Source organism: Schistocerca americana, chromosome 2, assembly GCF_021461395.2.
Source record: "Schistocerca americana isolate TAMUIC-IGC-003095 chromosome 2, iqSchAmer2.1, whole genome shotgun sequence".
Classification (NCBI taxonomy): Eukaryota; Metazoa; Arthropoda; class Insecta; order Orthoptera; family Acrididae; genus Schistocerca; species Schistocerca americana.
In genome coordinates this window covers 879,281,563-879,300,949 of record NC_060120.1, presented here as the reverse complement: position 1 = coordinate 879,300,949, position 19,387 = coordinate 879,281,563, and the positions used below count along the sequence as shown (strand labels likewise).

Below are 19,387 nucleotides of genomic sequence, written 5' to 3'. Positions count from 1 at the left end.
GCGATCGTAGCAGTCGCGCGGTTCCAGACTGTAGCGCCTAGAACCCCTCGGCTACTCATGTCGGCCAAGACGCTTCAGACCGCGTGGCTACCTCACGCGGCAATGTAAGTTAATTTCCGTCCAGAAATGAAAATAATAATATTGTGGTTCGCGATCTTTGGATAAGAGTTCGGCTAGCTCTGATTTGGGGGCGAGAGCTATGAGGTATGAGTGGTAGCGAGGCTAGTGAGGCCGCGAGAGCAGTGAGCCGCGGGAGATGAAGGGAGCTTTACGCTGTGAAAGGAGGCCCGTTCCACATTGTCGACGATGCGCTGGGTTGCGAGCGCCGAACCGAGGAAAGACACCAAGCGATAGTCAATTGGTTGCTGCCTTCGAGTTGGCGCTGGAAGGAGTGCTTTTCCATCCTGCACTTCCCGGGATCACCTATGACCAATGCCAGTTTCTGAATCTGGTAAAGCATTTGTATGATCACAGCACGTTTATGTGTAAAGGAGAGAGTCCTGTACTCTTTAAAGCTCTAATAGTGCTTTGGGTCAAGCAAGTAAAGTATTTAATAGTGGCGTAATAAGACATCCCTTGAGACAGGCAATGTTCCGAGACAGTACTATCTCTGTAGCGATCGTGACCGTTAGGCTGCTTCCAGTGCCTGCAGAAGCCTACTGTTCCACTACTGAATTTTGTGATCTTTGTTAATGTTTGGGTGCGAATTTATTGACTGGTTTGTGGTTTAAAAATTGCTAATTTTTACAGGTGCTGTTCGCATGATTTAATAAAGGAACGTAATTGTGATTTCCTTTGGCCTGAATTGGTCACTCAAAGTTGTTGACCCGTGGAATTAACAAATTGTTAATTTATAATCTTAATCTATTGTAGGTGGCAGGGGTAAAATACAGGGAGCGAAAAGCTATTTACAATTTGTACAGAAACCAGATGGCAGTTATAAGAGTCGAGGGACATGAAAGAGAAGCAGTGGCCCCAGAAGAAAAAGTCCAGCGGGGTTAAGTCTGGGCTGCGTGGTGGCCAAGGTATTGGTATACATGAATAGTTCAGATTAATGTCAGGACTTCAACATTTAATTTCAAGACGCTTATTAGTAACTGCAGGCTTTACATTCGCTCAAAACAGGCACTATGTGCATGCATGATTCTTATTGTTGTTCTTTCCTTCCATCTTGATTAACAATCGGCAATCACTGTGTGGCTTCTGTTAACTTAGTTGCTTACCCAAATGTTTTCTGATTAACTTGTTCAATCCAGGTTCATTATTTGACCTCTGCGAAGGTGTTGATACTTTAGTTCAATTGTAATACTTGTTGATATTTATCAATATTACCTATATTTTGTGAATACCAGCACCCGTCTTTCATTTCGTATATTAGGGCCACCTCTGTTTAAATAATTCAGTCCACTAAGTTATACTTCGTGCGTCACTTGTAACTAAATTCAAGTGATTCTGTGAGACGTGATCTACACTCCTGGAAATTGAAATAAGAACACCGTGAATTCATTGTCCCAGGAAGGGGAAACTTTATTGACACATTCCTGGGGTCAGATACATCACATGATCACACTGACAGAACCACAGGCACATAGACACAGGCAACAGAGCATGCACAATGTCGGCACTAGTACAGTGTATATCCACCTTTCGCAGCAATGCAGGCTGCTATTCTCCCATGGAGACGATCGTAGAGATGCTGGATGTAGTCCTGTGGAACGGCTTGCCATGCCATTTCCACCTGGCGCCTCAGTTGGACCAGCGTTCGTGCTGGACGTGCAGACCGCGTGAGACGACGCTTCATCCAGTCCCAAACATGCTCAATGGGGGACAGATCCGGAGATCTTGCTGGCCAGGGTAGTTGACTTACAGCTTCTAGAGCACGTTGTGTGGCACGGGATACATGCGGACGTGCATTGTCCTGTTGGAACAGCAAGTTCCCTTGCCGGTCTAGGAATGGTAGAACGATGGGTTCGATGACGGTTTGGATGTACCGTGCACTATTCAGTGTCCCCTCGACGATCACCAGTGGTGTACGGCCGGTGTAGGAGATCGCTCCCCACACCATGATGCCGGGTGTTGGCCCTGTGTGCCTCGGTCGTATGCAGTCCGGATTGTGGCGCTCACCTGCACGGCGCCAAACACGCATACGACCATCATTGGCACCAAGGCAGAAGCGACTCTCATCGCTGAAGACGACACGTCTCCATTCGTCCCTCCATTCACGCCTGTCGCGACACCACTGGAGGCGGGCTGCACGATGTTGGGGCGTGAGCGGAAGACGGCCTAACGGTGTGCGGGACCGTAGCCCAGCTTCATGGAGACGGTTGCGAATGGTCCTCGCCGATACCCCAGGAGCAACAGTGTCCCTAATTTGCTGGGAAGTGGCGGTGCGGTCCCCCACGGCACTGCGTAGGATCCTACGGTCTTGGCGTGCATCCGTGCGTTGCTGCGGTCCGGTCCCAGGTCGACGGGCACGTGCACCTTCCGCCGACCACTGGCGACAACATTGATGTACTGTGGAGACCTCACGCCCCAAGTTTTGAGCAATTCGGCGGTACGTCCACCCGGCCTCCCGCATGCCCACTATACGCCCTCGCTCAAAGTCCGTCAACTGCACATACGGTTCACGTCCACGATGTCGCGGCATGCTACCAGTGTTAAAGACTGCGATGGAGCTCCGTATGCCACGGCAAACTGGCTGACACTGACGGCGGCGGTGCACAAATGCTGCTCAGCTAGCGCCATTCGACGGCCAACACCGCGGTTCCTGGTGTGTCCGCTGTGCCGTGTGTGTGATCATTGCTTGTACAGCCCTCTCGCAGTGTCCGGAGCAAGTATGGTGGGTCTGACACACCGGTGTCAATGTGTTCTTTTTTTTCCATTTCCAGGAGTGTATGTATCACTGAGGTCACGATGTACAGGTCATTCTGACATCCGCAGGAGTATGTTGATTGCTCGACTGTAACCTCACAAAATCTGATGTTAAACCCTGTCTTGAAATCTACCGCGGTAATTGTTCAAAGACTGACGAAAGGCGAAGATGAGATGATATATGAACGACATGGTACCTGATCAACAGAAGTCGTTCAACGAATATATCGTGCACCAAAATTAATTCAGGTAACTAGGTAGGGCACTGCAATGCCATTACGAAAGATACGATACTGCAATGTCTGTGTTGTTAACAAGTAAGAGGCAATTCTCTGACTTTGTACCGTTCTTCTTAATAACACAGGCACTGCAGTATCGTATTCATCTGCCGATACCCTGACAGTGACTTTCAATTAATGTTCTCCCCTCTGTACGGGAATTACACAATGTGTAGCAGCGCAGGCTGTGAAGCATGAAGAAAGAAATATGGAAGTTTGGGTCTGGCCGTGAGATGTACACGGATAGCCAAAGCGGTTAAAGTGATCGCTCGCGCCTTTTAATCGTTGTATACGCAATTTGGTCTACGTAACAAATGAAGCCAATTGCGTCGTATACCATAGATTCGGATATACGATGACTAAAAAAATTCATCTGAACAGATGCATAACACATAGAACACACAGAAATTGATAACAGATAACACATCAAGGTAACGCGCAAGAGGTATCTTTTATATTATTAATGAAAAAAGAGTAAAGAGCAGTAAAAATGTACTGATTTGCTCTGTAGTGATGCTGTATTTCGAGATTACCTACAGGTGACGCGATGGCTTTCAAAGGTAAATATAAAGCAACCGTGGCGCTTAATAATTGTCTACAATATGGTGCAGTTTATTTATAATTTACTGCGTTTTCTGATGCGAGGATAGAAGAGATACTAGCGCGAAACAGGTTCTTCAGTTTTCTTAGCCTCTTGCACGCAGTTACTTACTCAAGCGAAAGGAATGTGTAAATGGAAACATTTTTGGTGTTCAGCCTCACGACCAATTTAGTGTATTTCTGATGCTTTTCCTGCTAACAGTAGATGCTAGGGATGTTTCCTTGACGGAAACGCATCGTTATGATGGGCGTCAGGCATCGACTATCATGTGTCCAAACCGAGAATTACGATCCGGTAACATTACGCGTGTTATATTGCCAGAAATGACTTATGATTGCCGTCGTTAATTTAAAAACGGAAATATTCATTTTCTTCATTGTACGCAACAAGCCTACAAATATTCGTACATGCCTCCTTCTGATAGACTGAGTCTATGGAAACTATCGTGACACTTATACGTTTGTTTTGTCGTCAGCATTTCGGCCTCTTTCTTCATAAATGTTTGTCTTTTGCTGACAAAAGTCTTTGACATACTTTTCTCTTACCAGTCGTATGTACAACCTTCATAAGTCACACCTCTACTATGTTATGCTCCAAGCGAAAATTTCTGGAACTTCTCATTCTAAGTGTCAGTTCTTTTTGTATTCACAGTAACACTGTCTTAAAAGAGTAGTGACCAAGGTGTTTCCACACTATTAAAGCGTATATGGGATCACAAAGTTGTGAATGTTGAACTTTAATGACTAAATAGAAACAGGAGTTACAGTAACAGAAATACACGTAGTGGATAGTTCACAGCGATTGCACTCCTGAACAGCACAACACTTTCTGATGTTTTGATAGCGTTGCGCGTCTTTTAAAAGACAGACATGGACACTTTTTTTTCCACCTGAGGATTACTGTAATGGATAAAAGTTCGATTGACAGTTATAGAGCTAAGAATCGGTGCAAGAGCGGCCAAGCATCGTACAAAGGAACTTACCTGCTGAAATACGAGCTATTTAAAACAAATGTTGCGTATGGTTTGAAAAGAAGAGAGGTTTCATGAAAAATGAATCTACTACTTTTCGCATTATATCCCAGCGTGAAGCCGCAAAGAAACATTCTTTCATTGATTCTCCTACATAAGAAAACTACTGAGACCGCGAATATTGGATGTTATTAGTTCCCGCGCTAGTGAAATTCACCTACTCTGTTGCTTATTGGATCACACTTTTATTTTTTCTCAGAGGTTTCGGCAGGCAGAGATAATTTGATTACTCATGTTTTGTCATCGTCAGGTAGTTGTAGCGATAAAAGGCGTTACACCACGCTACATATTAATTCCAAGACGCCAGGCGCAGCGTCTGTCCATTTCGCTGTTTCATGGTGATAACGGTTATCTTATCAGTGTCTTTTTAGAGTTGTGCAGTTATATAAACACAGGAGAATCCTTCTGCGTACAGTATTCCAGAGGACTCCTTCTATTAGCTCACACGTAAGTTCAGCTGCTTTACAACCTAAACAATTTTTTAACTATAACAAATAGTATACATCATGTGCTAAAATTTAAAATTTTTGCAATTTGACTTTTATCTGTCAGTGTTCAACGACTAGCGGTAAGGCTCATAAGATAACATGAGAATGAAGTTCAATTACTTCTCTGGCAAAGTACGATAAACCGCGTCTTCCAACAGTGCTACGACCCTTAATTACTGTGCAGTCAGTTCAGGTCACGAAGGTAACAGAAATTTTTGCATTTGGTTGGCGAGGTAAAGTGAGAGAGTGGAGATTAATTTGTGACAACTGCATGCCAACATATTCGACTAAATCTTCGACCTCTCTGCCGTGTCTTATGAAGCACAGTCGTGTGGTATTGAAGTAATCTGTCCGGCGGGGGCTTAAATGTAGTTGACCATCTTGGTACAACTCCAGAGTAATAAACTGTCGGAGAGCAGCGCGTTCAACTCCCTCCTTATAATAGCAACATCAGTCGTGAAAACATTACATTGAGGTGGTGACCATTAAAGACATTTACAAAGTCCATACATCTTAAAGGCTTGATACTACGGTAACAGGTCAAGGGAAGGCAACAACGAACCATCTAAACTATGATCTTGTCAGGACGTTTCCATGTTTTCCGTATATTCCCTGCGGTCAATGTCTAAAGTAGGCCTGACAAAAAGTTTTTTACTCTCTACACGTATTCTACGCATGAGTGATTTCAGAAGCCGTAGTGATAGTGAATAATACACTGATAGAATCGGGGACTGATCTTGCTGCACCTGAAACATATGTTGTGTCAGTTCGTGGAATTGCTGGCTGGAGGATGATACGATGCATACTTCACACCATGTCATCCCAGATTTGTTCTGTAGATAACAAATCAGGAGACTGGGTAGGCAAGTGAAGGATCCGTACAGTTTTCAAGTGTTTGTAATGTGAACTGAAGCGTGGGATCTTGCATTGCCCTGCTGGAATATACCACATGGTACCCACGTCATGAATGATACGACAACAGGGTTATTATTATCGTCACAGAGGGGAGAATACTGCACGTGAAGGATAGTGTACCTAGGAACAAATTATGTTTCCTGGTTGATGTTTCAGTCTAATGATCGAATTTAGAATTACATGAAGGAAAGCGCACTAGAGACCACCATCAGAAGTTTCCGGCGCTTTCTACTGCTTATAACCACCGCCTCGTTACGAAAACTTCATGCAAGCACTGTTAGTATCACAAATATTGCATTTAATATTTAATCTTTCAAGAGAAGGTGTTATATTAGCATTTACCTTCATTCGACTTCAGCGTCTAGGAGATAATTACAGATAAGTCTTAATCGGGCATTTCATTGTAAAAGACACAAGCACCTAGTTGATATTTAACACTTTCGAATTTCTTCTCAAACTCATTGATTACACGAAACTACAATATTTGTCCTCATGAAGAGTCAATTTCGTCATACTTTTTCGATACAAAAGACGTACAATGTTTCTTCGGGACACTCTGCCCGCAAACGAAGTCCAAATATCACCTGCTGCCATCCATCTGTTCATCAGGGCGAGTCGACACAATCCTACGATCTTCTCGTGTATTCCTGGATGCACCCGTGCCTGCCCTTCTTGCCATAGCGTTTTCGGGGGCAGTTTTGTCAGCATTTGTTCTGCAGTCACAGCAGTACAGGCAACTGTCTGTGCGATTTATCGTGCGGTGCTTTCACGTGCCACGACCGTACTCAAAGTGCGAAAGCTGACAATGAGTTGTAAGTGCGCGTAATCGGGGCATGCTTTCTGAAGTTCACCACTGAAGACCTTCAGCAACATTAGACACCAGTAATAGACATGTACTCACACCATTCTTTACCAGTAAGAATGGCTTTTTCTGTAAAACAAATACAAAAAGTAAACTTGTTTGAGGATCAAACTTTGATCAACATACCCTGTCGAAATACTGAAGTACCGGTTTCTTTTTTCGTTCGGTCAAAGTGTTCATGGTGTAACACTTTCTATGGTCGTCAGGAAACTTAGCCGTAAGTTTTGCAAATCGTACCAGAGGAAAATACTTATCATTTCAGAAATTTTTGAAAGTTATGTACCAACGTTGTGATTATATTAACAGTGAAGAGTAAAAATCTGCGATGACAAGCAAAACTGGATGATCGATAGAGATAATTGATAGAAAAATAATTTATCAATTCTAAAACGACAGTAATTTAACTAGATCTGACATTGGCATCGGTGGTCCGTCAGAACCGATGTCTTCTCTACATTTATTCTCGATTTTCGTAACATTTGCAATTAGTTGCACTTATATGTAATGAGTAGCACGTACGAAAATTTTTTTCTAGCAAAACTCAAAAGTAGTGAAATGGGTTTCATAACTCTAAAGAGAAATTAGAAGCTCCGAATAAAAATCATCTCACTGTAGATTCGTGAAATACACATGCACATGTACTAAAATATTGTTTAAGCTTTGCTTACAGCTGCACGAATTGATAAATACCTGTTGTTAATGCTCTGGTAATAACATCTAATTACCCAGAAGGATAAAGCGGAATTAGAGACTGCGCATCTATTAATATTTAAGAGTTGGAGAATATGATGAGAGAAAAGGATGTGAAAGAATGCGAATCGAGTTGCTGTTGATGAAACAATTCAGGCTCTTCCTGAAGTGATGTCTAAGGATACCACGGAAAGCTTGAACCAGGAAGGCCGCCGAATATAAACATCTATCTGAACCAATGCCTCATTCGAAAGAGAGATCCTGTCCAAAATATCAGATATGTCTACATCCGATGATTAAGAATATTTTCTAAAATATTTATTGCCCCACGTGGGACGGTTTATTTTAGGCAGTAGCACATATTTCGCTCCTCTTACTGACTATCCATTTAGATCATTTAGCACACTTCTGCGTCACAAGAACTTTATAAGTTGCTGTATTTAAACGTTTTTCGTTATCTTCATTTACATATTTATATCTGGAGTTAGTTTGATTGAAGATGACTAATGAAGTAAGCAAATTTTCGTGACACGTTATGTTACATCACCAGGCTGCCTCCTTATCTGTGTGCAAGAAACACCGATACAGACATTATTTATTCGATGTATCTCATACTTGGTTTCCAAACTGTTATGACTCTCGAACACAGTGTCAACATTTTTTAAATAAACTGTTTAATTTCACTTGCATTTATTTACTATGGAACGTGGCAGGAAAAAGAAAGTGAGTAGAGGTAACGATGCGATAATATTTTAATGGGCAAAACCCATAAGTTTTCAAGTTAATCAGTTACGTAGCAAAAGTTCTTATACGCAACGTTGTTCAATTTATTTATGAGTTTTCTTGCTATGTTTAGTAAATAGTGTAATACTCTCAAACAGATTAACCGAAATGAAGAAACGAGGATGAATTAATTATAACAGTGGCTAATGGATAAGTGTGATCGGATTGAAAAGGAAGATGTTGCAACGATATTATAGAACTGCATACGACAGCATATCACTGAGCTGAATTTAGTTTTCGTTGTTCCCAAATTAATTGATAGTTTTAACAAAAACACATACATGCCTTTTAAACACTAATATGAAACACTTATCCCTTCTCATTAAGAACCAATAGCGAATAATGTCGACACAAGTACAGAATTGAAACGGTAATATAATGACACGTCACATCCTCCTAGTGGCCGAAACGTTCACCAGTAATAATTTTTTTATAATACAACACGGTACCATACCGAGAATTTTATGTCAACTGATTCTGGCCTTCGAAGTTTAAAAATATAAATTTATTCGTATTTTCGTTTCCTATCCACCTCAATTTTTTTGCAAAAAATGTACCTCGTCATTGATTATTTCAATTATGGCGACTTTGAGGGTCTTCCCGTGGTGACGGTGATGCTCTCAACCCCTACTATGAAGTACGACCACTGAGTTGTAGTGTACGGCTACCACTGTAACTAACTTCATATGATTTGTCAGAATACGAAAGTAGTTAACCGTTCTGGATTCCTGTTTGTAATGTTTACAAATTGTCACATATTATAAAAATATGTGTGTGTGTGTGTATGTGTGTATTTTTCGTATGTCTTCCTACACCACTGGACCGATTTCAACCAGTCTTGGTACACATATACCTTACTGTCAGACGAAGATTACTTTGGTGGATGAGAACTACTTACCTATCAAAGGGGTGGGGGCGAGTGTGAGAAAGACGCGTGAATTCCCAGATTTCGTATGAGAATCGGAGCACTTAACGACTTTTAACAAAAATTAGGTATAATTTGAAACCTTTATGAAATTTTTTCTCGTTGACAACCCCTGCGAAACTATGAAAGAAAAATGTTTATCACTTACTATTTTTCTTCTGCCACGCAGTGAATGTACGGCAAAAGGCAAAACGATATAATTTATTATTTCTTTACTGTTCACTGCTCTCGCGACAAATTTTGCAGATAGTATGCACATTTACCACTGAATGTAACTGCAAAATTATATTATTCGACACACAGTTCAGGAGATATGGCGTTATAAACAGTGAGATGCTTAAACTGCCTCATAGTGCTAGACTTAAGTTATGGCTTTATTGCTAGTAACTCCATTCCCAACACGTTTTTCAGGTAGTATTCACATACGCCGCTGAATGTTCCTACAAAATTATACCATTGTGCGACACATAGTTCAACAGTAACGACATCATTAATATCAAGCACATGGCTAGTCGCTGCTTGTTACGGGCGTGGACGCACATCTACAATCAAATACCTAGGCAATGTCGCGTTTCTAAGTTAGTTGTCTCCATTTTACGGTCGTGAATATGTCATACATTTGTTTCACATATTAAACCGTTACATATATTGAATAAACGTGACAGTCAAGAGCCTCCGTTTTCGTCGTGGGTTCAACATCAGATTTAAAATGATGTTATGATGTATATTCCAATTGTTATTGCATCAATGTTCTGAATGACGCCCGTGTTCCTCTCCACTGGGACTTCATTACCTTGGCACAACATGAGAACGAAAAGTAATATCAAATACGTCATCTCTTTGGGCCTGTAAAATCATGTTATGAATGACGCTTGTCTTCCTCTCCATTGGGACAAGTTCATAACTTTGATACGGCGTGAGAACGAAAATAGCGCGCGTACATTTAAAGCCACATCGCCCTACCTAAAGACAGTCTCGTCCGACGGCACGGCTCTCGATGATATTTGTTAGCTGATAATACTGACGACTTGTTGCTAAATATAATATGAACTCTGTCACTGCGGCAGATAAGGCATATCATCCTGCAAGAGAACAGGCCACTCTTGGTCCTCAGCATGGTACGTCAGTTGTTGTAGTTATGGAAACGTTTCTTCCCGTGGCAATGGCCGTTCGGTACTCACGTGGCTAATCGCCTTGAACAAATATCTCCTTCGCGACGACGTCCGCGCATTATCCAGCGGTGTAGTAACTTAGGATAGCTCGTAATTACAGTTGCACTGGACTAGCACTCGGGATGACGACGATTCTAACCAGTGTCCTGCCATCCTGATTTAGATTTTAAGTGATTTCCCTAACTCTTTTATGCAAATACCGGGATGGTTTCTTCGAAAGTGCATGAGCGTTGTCCTTCTCCGGCCCTGCCTAATCCGAGCTTGTGCTCCGTCGCCAATGACCTCGATGTCTAATGGATATTAAACACTAATCTCTGCCTCGTCCTCCTGCTCCAGTCAAGTCGAGGACCATCTACTTTAGAGTGAATAAAATCGAAACAGGTAACCGTGGTTATAAATCACTCTCTGCGGTTAATGGAAGGATTAACACGAGCATGGCGACAGCTCTCTTTACCTCTGATGGGCGCCTGATGTCAGTGTTACGCGTAGATCATCCGATATATATAGTCTCTGCGCCACTGAAGCGAGGAGTCTAATCCACTAGTGTTCTGTTGGCCTCAGATCACAAACCGTCTCTAATGCTTACAATTGATTTGTATGAAGCCGCTCATTTGCATTCTGTTGTTTAGTGTTAGTGTTCAAGGGTGTACCCAGGATCTGAACTAGGGGGGGGGGGGGGGGCAGGTCATTCATACTAGTCTCAGGAAAAAGGACTCGAGACAACATACAGCACTTCTTATTCAATAAAACAGTAAACTAGTGAAAAACTGCTTTCAATAAACATTTTAAATATAAGAATGCACTTGTTTAAAAATACAACTTTTTAATTCAGTAATAATCTTCTAGGATTTGCCGACAGTAACGTGCCGAAGACGAAAAAATTACTCCTGGATTTGCGCGAGCTATTTCAAATATCTTCTAGCGGGGGCGGGGGGGCGGGGGCAGGCAGCTGCCCCCCCCCCCCCCCTGCCCCTCGCTGGGTACGCCCATGTTAGTGTTGACTGGAATATGCTGTGTGATATTCTGAGCCGGCAGCTGTGGCCGAGCGGTTCTAGGCGCTTCAGTCCGGAACCGCGCTGCTGCTACGGTCGCAGGTTCGAATCGTGCCTCGGGCATGGATGTGTGTGATGTACTTAGGTTAGTTAGGTTTAAGTAGTTCTAAGTCTGATGACCTCCTATGTTAAGTCCCATAGCGTTTAGAGCCATTTGAACCATTTCTGATATTCTCAAGTACCACAGGAATAAAATTCACGGCCCCAAACGACACATGAACAAGACTTCAATTATAAGCATCTGTTAATGAGAATGGGATGCTGTTGATGAGAAAGAAGTGAGATATTGTTGTGACCTATCCTCAAGGTTATTTACTGTAAACATTGAGCAAACCATAAATAAGAAGAAAGAGAAATTTGAGAGGTAATTAACGTTCAGGGAGGAGAAATAAAAACGTAAAGATTTGCCGGTCACACTGTAATTCTCTCAAAGACGACTAAGGGCTTGGAAGATATGTTGAACGGAATACTCAGGACACTGTCCATGTCTCTGGGACAGATATTACTCTGATAAGCCAAAACATTTTTACCAATGCCCACGGCGACGTTGGATGCCGCCTGGTGGTTTTGCGGGCACGTGACGCGGTAACAAAAGTATCTAAGCGAGGCACACATGGAAGGGGGATCACCGTAGCGAAGATATGGAGAATAAATGGGGGAATCCACTGACATAAGTGACTTTAACATAGTGCAGATAATTATTACGCAGAGCCTGTGAACGAGTATCTCGATAACGACGTAGCTGATCGAATGTTCACTTGCTAATGTCGTGAGCATCTACGGAAAGAGGTAGATGGTCAGTTAAACTACCGCTAGATGCTGAATGGTTGGACGTCGACGACTCTTCACAGAGGAGCTCAAAGGCTTGTCTGTTATTTAAATGCCTCGGGCATTGATGTGTGTGATGTCCTTAGGTTAGTTAGGTTTAAGTAGTTCTAAGTTCTAGGGCACTGATGACCACAGATGTTAAGTCCCATAGTGCTCAGAGCCATTTGAACCATTTTTTTTTTGTTATTTAAAGTAGGATAGAATGTGATCTGTGGCAACTCTGTCGAAAGAGCACAATGATGGGGCACGCATTGTTCATCGTACATTGTTGAACATGGAGCTAAGCAGCAGATCACCCTAGGTGTTCACCTATTGACCCAACGACATCGTCACTTACGATTTCAGTGGGCACGGGACCATCGCGATTCGACCGTTGATCAATGTAAACGTGCCGGCTCTTCGCGTGAATCACATTTTAGCTACACGAGGTCCATGGTCGTCCCGACAGAGGCCGTCTTCGAGGCGAACGGCGGCTTGACACGTGCAGCGCGCCACAGAGACAGGCTGGTGGAAGCAATATTGTACTATGGGAGACCTTCCCCTGCCCTTGCGTGGGAACTGTGGTAGTAATGAAAGACACGTTGACAGCTGCGAAGCACCTCCATCCCTTCGTGTTTGACTTCTACCCCGATGGCTATGTTATCTTTCGGCATTATAATCGTCCTTGACTCGGAGCCAAAACCATATTTCAGTAGTTTGAGGAGAAGCATAGCGGACTCACATTGATGTCTCGGCGACCAGATTAGCCTAATGTAAATCCTACAGAACCCATTTGGGTTGCTATCGGACGCCAACACAGCGAAGCAAATCAGCGGCCTGCTATTTATACGAATTACATAACCTGTTCGTAGACATCTGATACCACTTAACTCCACAAAAATACCTCCACAAACCTACCAATAAACTGTAGGATCCCGGATACGCAGAATCAGTGCTGTGTTTCGTTCCAAAGACGGACAAGCAAGGTTAAGCAGGTGGTCATAATGTTTGGGTTCATCCATGAACCGAGCGAGGTGGCGCAGTGGTTAGGACACTGGACTCGCATTCGGGAGGACGAAGGTTCAATCCTGCGTCCAGCCATCCTGATTTAGGTTTCGCTTCAGGCATATGCTGGTATGGTTCCTTTGAAAGGCCGACTTCTTTCCCTAACCCCATGAGACCGATGACCTCGCTGTTTGGCCTCTTTCCTCCCAAATCAACCAACCAAACATTAGAAAAAGTATCTCAAGTCATACAAAATCAGGTGATGTCGATGGTGTTACATTACAAAATAAGACATCAATGGCAGCAGATGAGTTTTGCTATTTGAGCAGGGGTGTAACTGACGACAGACGAAGTAAATGTGGTAAAACTGCAGCATGCAACTGTAACAAGCGTTTCTGAAAATCGGAAATACTGTATCTTGACATCTAATATAAATTTTATTATTAAGGTATTTACTGTAGAGTAATATAATATGGAAGCCAAATGTAGGCGATGAATAAGAGATCTCAAGGAAATAAAAGATCTGGAAATGTGATCGGATAACGAATGAAAAGGCACTTAATCGAATATGTGGGTGAAGGAATTTGGTAATGGAGGCGAGCGGGGAGAGGGATAAAAATTATACAGTGAAACTGGCTTGACTGCAATAAGCAAGTTCAAGAAGACTCAGCATGCAGTAGTTAAAGACCTACAGAAATAAAGTTGTGTGCTTGGGTTAGGCTAGAGTGGAAAGCAGCATCAAACCAGTCGTTGGACTGAAAACAACAATAGTTTCGAATAGTTTTACTGTAGTAACAACTTAATCAGCATTCGTATAATGAACCTTCTGTTCGTTATTGTTTTGTGAGTAAGCAATGCTGTATGTAAGTAGTGCAATTTTTTGTCATGCCGTTACAAGAAAGCTGTAGCCGGCGACTCTGTTACGTTAATGCATAGCCGGCCGTTGTGGCCGAGCGGTTCTAGGTGCTTCAGTCCGGAACCATGCGGATGCTACGGTCGCAGATTCGAATCCTGCCTCGGACATGGATGTGTGTGATCTCCTTAGGTTAGTTAGGTTTAAGTAGTTCTAAGTCTAGGGGACTGATGTTAAGTCCCATAGTGCTTAGAGCCATTTGAACCATTTTTGAACCTTAATGCACAAACAGATCCTGTCATGGTGATTTTGTTTGATTTTTGCAGGATAATCCTGCTAGGTACCATGCCGACCATCACGGTATATGGTAACGACCTGAGCCCACCGGCGCGAGCAGCAAGGATGGTAGCCGAAGCGGTGGGAGTGGACGTAGACCTCAAGAGGACCTACCCCTTGAGAGGGGAGTGCAAGAAACCCGAATATCTCAAGGTAACTCACTTGGCGGAAGGCTGAAGTGCCATTAGTTGGAACTGCCAGCGACAGCGACAGCTAGCAGACGGGTGCTGTTGTCAGACAAAGTAATGGGCCGGTGATCGCTGGTGCTGCTCGGCAGTCAGCCGTCGTGACGTCAGCGGGTGGCACTCGCAACTGAAGCTACCAGCCTGGCGGTCACGTTGAAACTGTCGGCTATGGTAAACATTGTGCGCGCCATATCTTATTTCATTTAAACCGTAGAAGAACAGTTTTGATGGCTAAGACTATGAGCGACTGGCAATGTATGTCTTTCGTCGTGCTGTTGTGAATGACCACAAGGATAAGGATTTCAGAAACTCATTGCAAATATCTATGGAAAAGTATGGAATTCACTACTACAGGCACTTCTAGTTCACATTACCGTAACTTCCTCTTCTTCAAACAAGGACTCTAGAATCGTAGTGGTAACGCAATCTCTCTCCCCAGTCTCACCACCAGTGCACTCACGTAAGGTTTCTAACAGAGGGAGTGCCAGTAATTAATAATCTATCCCTTGGATGAATTTGTTTAGAGCTCTTAATTTTACTTGGAGTTCTCTTTAATTTTCGTTGCAAATCAACACCTTAACAAGCTTCTCCACTCAAATGGAGACAATTCAGAGGGTACAGCTTCTTCCCTCACATGTTAATCAGCATCGTTGTTCTTGACTGAATACGATTTCGGCATATTTATTTAGAACTTAATGACCAGGGGTCGAAATAGAAAAGAATGACAATGTGCTTTTGGAATTGTAGGCGCACATTCTATCTTATTTGATTGTTATACGCTCATTTGTATTGTTTTATGATTTATATATGTTTAGGTGCTGTGTGTGCATGCGTATGTGTGTGTGTGTGTGTGTGTGTGTGTGTGTGTGTGTGTGTGTGATCTGCATAGAAACAGGTGCAGGAGACCCTAGATAATGCATGGGTAGTCACTGGTATTCTTTGAACAGTCTCTAGCTCACATAAAGAGGACTGAAGTAGGGGAGAGTCTGGACTGGGGTTGGCCAGTGTAGCAAATGGATACCCCCACCATTGTCTAGATGGAGGTATCCTTTGTGAGGCGCCATATTTCCACACTCTGGCGCTGGTTCATAATCTGAACGCTTAACTTTGTCTTGTGCTTCAAGTATTTTTCTGCAGACTGAAATGAAGTACTTAATAGTGTGCTTAAAAATAGCCAACCCAGTAATCCAGGACAACAACTGTGACAAACAGATGGGGAGAGGAATTTTGATGCAGTGTTAGACATGTAAATCTGGGAATGTTGGGATCTTTGTTTCAGACCAACGGTTTGTTGGACGTGATTAGGAAATAATGAAACTGCCTGTGTTTAGTGCGCACTGAAATATCATCGTGTTTGAGGTTTTAAGATGAGATTATTTAAGAAAGCCGTGTGAAGACTTTTGATTGGGTGAAGCACTTCCTCAAGGACGAGCAAAATTTATGTACAGCCTTTGTCACAGTGAGTTGTATGGAGAAAGCGGACCAGAAGTACTTGAACTATTCTTAATTTCAGGATTGTGTGTGATATATATATACAGGAAAAATGCGTTTTTAATATTTTTCAATAAATTTATTCTTTAAAATTTTAATGCAATTAATTTAAAGATGTGCTTTGTCTTCACCAGACACGTGTTGGTTTCAACTCGGGCAACCACCCACGCTGTATGTTTACGTGGGAAAATTCGTGTGATTAAGCTAATCTAGATAAGTAAAATCGTGTGAAGCTTTTAAGTTTGTACTCCGTTGGCAAAATAGTGGTGAGTACATTAGCCACATACCCGGCTGTTCCTAAAGGATCGCATTGCACTGGGAAACGCGCAGCGTCGCTCTGGAGATTAAATTTAACTTTGTCAGGAAAAATATAGTGTCTGAAATACTGAGCATGTGGAGCAGTCTCATAAAGCTACATAATGGTGAGTACAAAGAAATGCATAGAGAATAGCACCAGGGGGTACGGTGCAAATATAAGTTGCCAGTATCACTACATAGCTATGGAAGTGACGTGGGTTTTGGGATCAAATTTAATGGTAACAGTACAGATCGATAATTTAATATTTTGATGAGATCCGTAGCAATAAAGTAAATACTTTCTGATAAATTTTTTGTTGAATTAATATGTCTTCCGACGAGATTTGCGTGCAAGATACTGAAGAATAATTTTCTTGCTAGGCAATCGATTACAATGAGATCGTTTCGCAGCATGAGTATGAACGCTGAGAGGGTGTGTTTGAAGTAATAGGTTAATAGAACACGTATTGTAGGGAGGACAACACAAATCAATCGCCAATTATGCGCTGTAGGTATTGATATTATGAGGCCTAGCATAAAGGTTAGTCAGAGTTGAACTGGAATGTTAATGAAGAATTATGCCCGCATGGTACTTGTAAACAATGTACGAAATAGACGGTTTTAGGGATGTGCGAACTGTGGGACTAATAAATGAAAATCGGTGAGGTAAGATCGTGTTGCTTGACAGCTAGTCAGTAGCCATTGTCTTCTTGGCTTATAATCGCCTGTTCTTCGGTCATCCATAAGCTAATAATACGTGGCAGTGATATGAAAACTGTAGTATTACTAAGCTCCAGAGACAAAATGTAGCACTGTTATTTGATTAGAACTGAGTCAATACAGCAGTGACGTCATCAGAGGCGGTGTCTCGATGCTAGTTTGTGACAGTATTGAAACTTACTGGCAGATTGAAACTGTGTGCCGGAGCGAAACGCGAACTCACGACCTTTGCCTCTCGCGGGCAAGTACTCTACCATCTGAGATATCCAAGCACGACTCATGACACGTCCCCACATCTTCAATTCTGCCAGTACCTCGTCACCTACCTTCCAAACATCGCAGAAGCTCTTTTGCGAACCCTGCAAAACTAGAACTCCTTGAAAAATGGATGTTGCGGAGACATGGCTTAGCTACAGCCTTGGGGGTATTTCCAAAATGAGATTTTCAGTCTGCAATGGTGCCGAGTTCGAGTTTCGGTCTGGCACACAGTTTTCATCCGCCAGGAAGTTTCTTATCAGCGCACACTCTCCTGCTGAGTGAAAATCTCATTCTGCTAGTGTTGTTTCCGTTGCGCAAATTAAAAGTAAAGTAACAGACCAGAATTTGTTGGTCATTTCTTATATATTGTTCTTGATGATGCTATGTCCGAGAAATCGTTATATTGCATGACCGCTGGTACTGCGAGTATAAATATAGCTCGCTCGTCAAGTCACATGTGTGGTGATTGTCAGCTAGATGTGCACGAGAGTTAACTAGGTAAACTCTCACTATAATAAAGTTTCCTGAAAAACTGAGGAGTCGAAATCTGCAGGCGGATCTCGGTTACGGCCGTTCAGAGAAATGTGGACATAGTGCGGAAAATGGCGGCAACTAATTAAAAAAACGTATAAAATCCGCATCATTCTCTTCCTCATGAGGGGGCGGGAGGGGCCGGCCGTTGTGGCCGAGCGGTTCTAGGCGTTCCATTCCGAAACAGCACTGCCGCTACGGCCGCAGGTTCGAATCCTGCCTCGGCCATGGATGTGTGTGATGTCCTTAGGTTAGTTAGGTTTAAGTAGTTCTAAGTTCTAGGGGACTTATGACTTCAGCAGTTGAGTCCCATAGTGCTCAGAGCCATTTGAACCATTTGGCATTTCCTCTCTCCCATAGTTGGCAACGTAGACTCGGAAGCTCTCTCTGCTACAGTGACACAGACGCCAAAAATATCCAATGTTGGTCTCCCCGGGTCCTATTCTGTTTGTATTGGGACCGACGATGCATACGAGACGACACCGAAGGGAAGGCACTTCGCTCTTGGCACATGTTATCTTGCAGCTAGTCTAGTTTGCTTGGTCATTTGGAGCCACTGAAAATACGGGTCCCTCAAAGAATTTGTACCTCACGCTATTCGCCTTGCCCCACATACATCGTGAACACTCGGCTACTCCAAGGGACAAGCGGCAGATCAGTATATCAATGAATAAATTCCCGACACTCCTTAACTGTACCATATTTTATGGAGCGTACAGCCGCGGAGTGTTAAATAGTTCTCAAATAATAACTCACTCTCCGCCGGCGAAGATCGCTGCAACTCGTCGGACCTTAGTGTCACTTGCTGTAACGTACGGCCCGAACATTAACACATATCAGCAGAACATCATAACGTCTTCCGCGAACGACGTTGCCATTTTTACTCGGCATGTGCGACTACGTCGCGCTACGGCATGACGCCGACAGTTCCAGACATGCGATTAGAAATCACATCAGCCGACGCCATTTTCAGTCACGATTAGAAATCACTTCAACCGACGCTATTTTCAGTCACGAAGTCGTGGCTTCAGTATTGTCTCTTTAGCTTGACCTGAGATATTAATGCATTTTCTCCCAAGCAAATTATGAGAAATGCCTTTGCTTGAAACACTGATAACTCGCTTGCCACGTCCGTGGTAATATTTTCTTATTTTGCGATAGTACAGAACGAGCCGTCCTATTTGAAATTTTTCGATCTCTTCTGTTAAGGATCCCATACCGTGTAGCAATACTCCAT

The 19,387-nt window shown here is 42.9% G+C and overlaps 1 protein-coding gene across 1 annotated transcript in view; it reads left to right on the top strand.

Annotated features, from left to right (window-relative positions):
- The first annotated feature begins 5,075 nt into the window (after nucleotides 1–5,075).
- The window catches only part of LOC124595789 (glutathione S-transferase 1-like), a 36,172-nt gene continuing 21,860 nt past the window's right edge, over nucleotides 5,076–19,387 (top strand). Inside the window, exons 1-2 of the mRNA XM_047134677.1 lie at nucleotides 5,076–5,227; nucleotides 14,659–14,821. Of these exons, the coding sequence (XP_046990633.1) occupies nucleotides 14,678–14,821 (144 nt within the window). The 5' untranslated portion in view covers nucleotides 5,076–5,227; nucleotides 14,659–14,677. The remainder of the gene's footprint in view (nucleotides 5,228–14,658; nucleotides 14,822–19,387) is intronic.